The sequence below is a fragment of the Corapipo altera genome, unplaced genomic scaffold, assembly GCF_003945725.1.
Source record: "Corapipo altera isolate COAL_440 unplaced genomic scaffold, ASM394572v1 274, whole genome shotgun sequence".
Taxonomy (NCBI): Eukaryota; Metazoa; Chordata; class Aves; order Passeriformes; family Pipridae; genus Corapipo; species Corapipo altera.
In genome coordinates this window covers 366019-372691 of record NW_020885042.1, presented here as the reverse complement: position 1 = coordinate 372691, position 6673 = coordinate 366019, and the positions used below count along the sequence as shown (strand labels likewise).

Here is a 6673-nt window from a genome sequence, read left to right as displayed (position 1 = left end):
CGGCGGCGGCGAGAGGCGGCCACTCCGGCGAGCGGCAGGACGGCAGCGCCCGCCTCCGCTCTCCGTCGCCCGCAGGCTCCATGGCGGGGGCCGTGCCCCTGCAGCTGCTGCTGCCGCTGCTGCTGCCGCTGCTGCCGCCGGCCGCCGTCGCCGTGCCGGCCGCGGGCGAGCCGTCGTGCCACGGAGCCTTCGATATGTACTTCGTGTTGGACAAGTAAGGGAGGAGAGAGGGAGGCGGGAGATGGGGATCGCCGCCATCGCGCCGCTTTTGTTCGGGGGTCTGAGGGGCTGCGCGCGCGGGGCGGCCGTTGCGCGCTGAGGGGCCGCGTGCGGGGGGGGGGGGGGGGGGGGGGGGGGGGGGGGGGGGGGGGGGGGGGGGGTGTCGCTGAGGAGCCGCGCGCGCTGAGGGGCTCTGAGGGGACGGACTCTTCGAGAGGAGCTCGGCGGGAAGTTCGCGAATCCCGCTGGACCTCGCTGCACGCCGGCGGGTCGCGGATTCGGACAGGGGCGTCGGAAGTTCTCCCCGGAGGGGTGCTGGTGGCCGGACGTGTCCGGAGGAGCGAAAGCCGTAGCATCTGTCGCCTCTCTTCGTCCCGCGGCGGCCGCCGCCGGCCGGGCTTTTGTGGGCAAGTTCGACGGCCGCGATCGCCCTCAGGGAGGGGCGGGGGGGAGTGGGGGGAGTGGGGCCGGGGCCACCTCACGGCGGGGACCGCGACAAATCGCGACAAACTTACCGGCGCCTGCCGCCCCGAGCCGGGCTGGCCGTGACTCCAAGTGTTTGGGACAGCAAATATTGTTAAGTTTCTCCCTGAAATGTCAACCGAGATCAGGCCGCTTATGTACTGTGGTTTTCCCTTTCAGGTCTGGGAGCGTGGCAACGAACTGGCATGAAATATTTGATTTTGTACGTCAGCTGACAGAAAGATTTGTGAGGTGCGTGGTGCTGCCTGTAACAGCCGGGGTGATGCTGTGGTGATTCTGGGCTGTGTTAAACACCCCTCCCGTGCTTTTGCAAGCTTAGGGGGATGTTCACAAACACCATAAAGCTTGGCTTCTAAGACCCCAAGTGCTGGAAAATATTGGAAACTTTCACTTTATTTTCGTGCTTGGAGCTCAGCAAAAAGGTGGCAATATGCATCTTTAAATATTTAACCTCTAAAATTACTCTTAAGATGTGGTTTGATAGTTTTTTAAACTTCTTTTTCCACAAGCCACGTGCCTCATTTCTGATGGAGTACTGTTCACATGCTGCATTTGGAGATCTTTATAAAGCAGCAGGTCTCTCTACGTGTAAATACATGGTGCAGATCAGAAGGAAGAGAACAGTGTTAAACAGTGTTAAACCTCAAACCCAGAGGGAGCCCATGCCGTGTAACAATGTATTTGTTGTACATACCTGTAATCAACTTTGTTACTGCCAGCAGTGTTGTCTGGCAAGTCCTTTGCTGTGAAACCCGACTGACTGAGGGGTTGCTGGGATGCAGAATTTTGCTTTAAAAAAACCTCACAACAAAACTCAGAATAAACCAAAGGAATCCTCCCATACAGAGGCAGAGATGCTGTGGTAGGTTTCGTTAAGGAAAACAGTGCAGTGTGCAGTTGTGATCTTGGCTTGCTAATAAAGGGATACAGTTAGGCTTATATAATTAAACACTGCTTATTTTCATCTTGTAAAAAGCAAATCTTCTTTAAACTTCTGTAAAACTTCTGTCAAGGGGGACAACAGAAACTTTCAAAAGTTGTTTTGTGAGCTCTAGAGTTAAAAAAAAAAATGTAAAAATAGAGCCTGAGGAGATACTGAAGCAGCACTTCTTTGGACTAAGTGGTAAAACATTTGCCCTCCCTGAGAAGTATGGTGCTGGTTCAGTGGAAGTCTTTCAGTTCAGCATCTTCTCCAGCCAAGTGACACTCCCTCTTGCAGCAGTTGCATGGAGGTCTGCCAGTGTCCCAAGCTGCTCATGGAGCAGAGCAGGGATGGGATGGCTCATGGAGAGGATTGTTCTGTGGTGGCCTAAAGAGAAGCTGGCTAAAACATAACGTGGAGGTTATTGCACACAGAGTCTCATCTCAGACAGCGACGTCTCACAGTAATCACTAGGCAATGATACAACTACCACAGACTGAGTTTGCAAGCATTTTGCAACTGGAAAGACAGATAATCCTGTGGTTTTGATTCTGATTTAATTTAGAGCATCTCGGAATTTTGTGGACAGACTGCAGGGATGGATCCTAAATCCGAGGTCTGTGCAATTCTGTGCAGACTTGCAATACTTACATTCCCACGAGGTCAAATAATTTGTAGTTGCATCACTGACGTCAGTGAACTGAAAACATAGGGTCGTTCAGCTTTACAGGTGTTATGTCCTTACAAACATGAACCTGATTAATTAATGCTGATACATATATACAGTGAATTATAAAGTTACTGAACGTATTGGAATTGTAATGAATAAAAATTAAAAGCAAGTAGGAGAAATGTTACAAATTACCTCAGTAAAGTTCCTGTCTTGGGCTTTCAGAGCATCAGGCAGTTCTTAAGCATTTTCCACTGCTAATTGCATGATTCTCTGTAACCTTGTTCTAAGAGACAGGTTAGCTTCTTAAAAAAAGATTGAACTCCTTGATAAAATCAATTTGTACAGTATGGCATTTTACTGTGACATTTCCCTGGATACTTTTAGGGAAGTTGATTGCCAGTCTCATAACTCTGTTACCGAAACAAAACCAGACTCACTCTGGAAGAGTTTACATGCTGCTTTTTTGGGGCTGAGGCAGTCATCAGACATTGGTTCTGTGACTGGGGTGATCTGATGACCAAAGAGCACAGTTGGAAATTGATAGTGTGTCAGCCTGGAAAAAAAGGGGAAATGTGTCTGTGGTTAATACCCAGAGCAGGGGGAATTCTGCATCTGTGTTACACCAGCGACAACAACAATACCCAAGGAACGTGCGTTACCTTCTCTGTGGGGAGAGATCATATCCTGGGAATTCACTGGACTCTGGTTAAGTGAGAGGGAGTAGCAATTCTGCCTCTTTGTTCTCAGAGCATCTGAGTAAGGAAAAGATGGGCAGAAATCTTTTAATTCCTCTCATTTTGTGTTTGTAGTTCAAAAGGATGTTCCTGGGAAGCTGGAGGGTAAAGATGGTGTGAATGAAGCCTGAAGAAGCGAGTGAGATGCTGTGCAGCTGTACGTTTCTCTGACATATATTTTTTTCCCCCTCTTTCCCTTTCCTAAAGCCCGAAGATGAGATTATCGTTTATCGTGTTTTCCACCCAGGCACACGTCATCATGCCGCTCACTGGAGACAGGTTAGTGCACTGCTTTTAAATTCCCCCTCCAGCCCCCCAAGGGCTCTTACTGAACCACAGGAGCAGTAACGGATCAACAGCTGATACCTCTAAGTGGTGGCTACTCGTGAAGCCTCCATGCAGAGCTGATTTGATTTGGTGACCGTATCAGTGGATAGCCTTGTAAAAAAGGAAGGAGTGGAATGGTGGGAAACAAATCCTTGATGTTAACTCTGCCACTGCTTTGCAGAACAACACCAGTAGTGTATTCATCTCTGTGTGATTCTGCATCTCCCTTGGCCCAGCAGGAGAATGATTCTTGCATTTACTGTTGTAAAGCCATGTCCGTAGATAAGTTTTCAGAATTTTTTTCATCTCTAGGAAAAGCATAAAGTAAATAAATGTTTCCTGTAATCTCACATAAGGTAGGTATTCTGGTTTGTATTTCCTAAATAGGACTTCAGATTGTGGTTTAAACAGTGAAGTTGGTGCCACTTGAAGGGTGTGAGGTCTTCCTGGCACTGTGATGATGTACATATGTGCCTGAACTCTTCTTCCAGTTTCAAAGGCATTGGAATTCAAGGCTGCTTGCTCTGATTTCTAAAGCAAGTAAGGATTAGCAGTTAGGATAGCTCAAGGATGAGTGAGGGGAGACAGAAGGAGGAAACCAGGTAGAGAAGAGAAAGTTGCAAAAATAATTACTGGAATCACACAAATTGGGAAATGATCTTGTGGAGTGAGTGCTTTTGGCAGCAGACACTGGCGTTGCTGTCGAGAGTCCTTCAGTGTTCTCTCAGCCTTGTCAAAACCAACACGACCTCCTCTCCCTTTTGTCCAGACCCTACTGCGGCACACAACCTTCTGGGTTTTGAAAGTGTGGATGAAGCGTTTAGGAATAATTCCAATTAACTGTGGCTGGGTGGAAGTGAGATGGTCCTTCCTTTTTGCTTCCTTTAGTAGGTCAGTGCAAAATGTGGTCTGCCATAGTTGCTTAGTTTCTGCTATGGTGTTGTTTGATTGTTTTAAATTAATACATAAGGGCAAGTACAAGACTTCCTGAAAGACCTGTCGTGGGCAACAGACAGGAGTTATGCTTACAGAAATGTAGCTGACATCCGAGATGCCCAAAAATCCAATTCTATGCCCCTCCTGTTTCAGCATTTGGAAAGTGGTCTGACTTGAGAACAGCCACTTCCAGATGGCTTGAGAAGGGTCAGAAGAGGACACTTGAGCCTGTTCTGAGGCCTGCTGAAGTCAATGAGGTCCTTTCTCTCCGTTAAAATAGGCCTGTCAGTGGCCTGTTCCTTATCAAGCACAAGAGCCAGCACTGATAGCACACAGACCACTTGGAATGCTGGGCAGGATGCTGGAGCCCTGCCACAGGAACACAAGTGCCTTTTTCATAGCCTGTCTGTGGCATGCTTGTAGCCATGGATAGAGCTGTGTTTAAAGCACAGAAAGAACCTCTGGAGCTCTAGAGGGTTCCCTTGGGGGACTTGGCTTTAGTGCAAGGTTGGCTGATGCTTTTGTGAGTGTGGCAGGGGAAAGAAAGTGTCACCCTTACTGTTCAGGAGGAATTATAAGGAGAATGGGAGGGAGACTAGTAACTGTGACCATATGTACATAGGCAAGAATGGATAGATAGAGTTGGAACAGCTGTCCTTTTAAATATTAAAGAGGTCAACAGAGGAGAATCACTGAAACTGTCTGTTGTTCCCAACAGCAGATGAGGATGCTAAGTGCAGTTCTGGGGATGGGTGTGTGTGGGTGATTATGGGCTATTATGGCCTCAGTTTGTTATGTGCACTCTGGACTAGCAGACATGGTTTTGCCCTCACTTACTTGCTAATTCCCAAATGTCAGAAAACCGCAATTCCTTCCTAGCAGTTAGATCAAAGTAAGGCAGTATTTTTTATTTTGAAAGCCTTAGGCTTCTGGTTGTTTGCACGAAGTTCTTGCTGGGTTTACTGCACAATAAAGCTGTGGATATAAAGAAAGCCACAGCATAGTGCCAAAGCCCCTGAATTCCCAAATATTTTGCGACTTTGAACAATACTCTGTGACTAACTCTGGAAACAGAAGTCGCTGTTAATCGCAGTACACAAAGTGCTGTAACAAATACATAGAATAATAGCAACACTCAGATGGAAAAGCCTTCTCACAGTGGTTACAGCCCATTTGGGACACACACGTCCATGAAGTTCAGCTGGAAATTGTGCACTAAGTGGTAAACAAAGATTGGTGTACTCACATTTGGGGCTCAGTGTTGGAAAGCAAGTGGTTTGGGAAAGCAGATACACTCACCAATACCATCCAGCTGGCATAGCGTTGCCTGTGCTCTCTTTTGGCCGACTGTGCTGGTTTCTGTAAACCTGCTTCTGCAGCACTGACTGGTGCCAGTGGCCAGGACTAGCCCCGCTGCCTTTGCCTGGGTGAAACTCTTACTGGAGATAAAAAGATTATGTTAATGAAGGTGGGAAGATAGAACACTTAAGTACTTAGTATGTGACCAACTGTACCATCCTGTGCTTGTCCGTAGCCTGGTGGTGCACTGACTGCTCCTGGTTTCACAGGGGTGTGTAGGACATGGATGTGCTTGGAGCCTCGGTCATGTGAGCTGTGCCTGCGCTTGGATCCAAGCAGCTTGCCAAAGTAAAGCCATCTGCAGAGAGTGTGTTCTGTGGGGTGTATGAAGTACAGCAGTTGGCCACTGATGTGATTTCCACCTGGAGCCCGGCCACCGATGTGGTTTCCACCTGGAGCCCGTGCAGGAGGCCTCAAGTTTGAAGCAGAGTAATTATTATAATTGAACCAAACCCTTTGTAGTATTTAAGAGGCATAGAAAGCATGAATGTCCTCCAAATGACACATCTGAGGAGGCTGATGTGTGGGGTTTTCTTTCACCAGTATGACAACTCACATCGTCAGGGATAGAGCTGTCCCCTTTTCAGTCAAAGAACACTTCCTCCCTCTTGGTTTCACTAACAAGTTGGTGTTTTCCTGTTTACTGTACTTCCTTCTTAGCAGCAAACCCCAAGTACCTGTTTTGTTTGTCTTCCTTGGTTAGAGATCAGTGCGTTGCCTCGCAGCACATGGCCTCATTCCACACCATAAATACCTGCTCAGTGAGAGCCACTCTCTGCTGCCAGTGCTTGTACACTCAACACACTGAGATAACTCAAGATTCCAGCACTCCAGTAGGTGGAATGCGACATGGGAAAGACATACAGGACACTGTCCCTCACCCAGAGGAGCTGAGAACACCCCTTCTGGAAACTGCATGGGTATTAACAGCTGTGTTGGCCTGGCTGCTGCTGCAAGAGCTGTTTGAGGCAGTTACACAGCTTAGAGAAACAGGAGTCAGGGATAGCTATTAAAAAGCAG

General features: G+C 48.0%; 1 protein-coding gene across 6 annotated transcripts in view; it reads left to right on the top strand.

Annotated features, from left to right (window-relative positions):
- The first annotated feature begins 108 nt into the window (after positions 1-108).
- The window catches only part of ANTXR2 (ANTXR cell adhesion molecule 2), an 81839-nt gene continuing 75274 nt past the window's right edge, over positions 109-6673 (top strand). For 5 of the 6 annotated variants that reach the window (XM_027668544.1, XM_027668543.1, XM_027668546.1 and 2 more), the window contains exons 1-3: positions 109-214; positions 862-933; positions 3239-3310. In XM_027668544.1, the coding sequence (XP_027524345.1) occupies positions 195-214; positions 862-933; positions 3239-3310 (164 nt within the window). In that variant the 5' untranslated portion in view covers positions 109-194. Of the gene's footprint in view, positions 215-384; positions 627-861; positions 934-3238; positions 3311-6673 lie in introns of those variants that run through there. The other variant, XM_027668547.1, reaches the window with a different exon arrangement.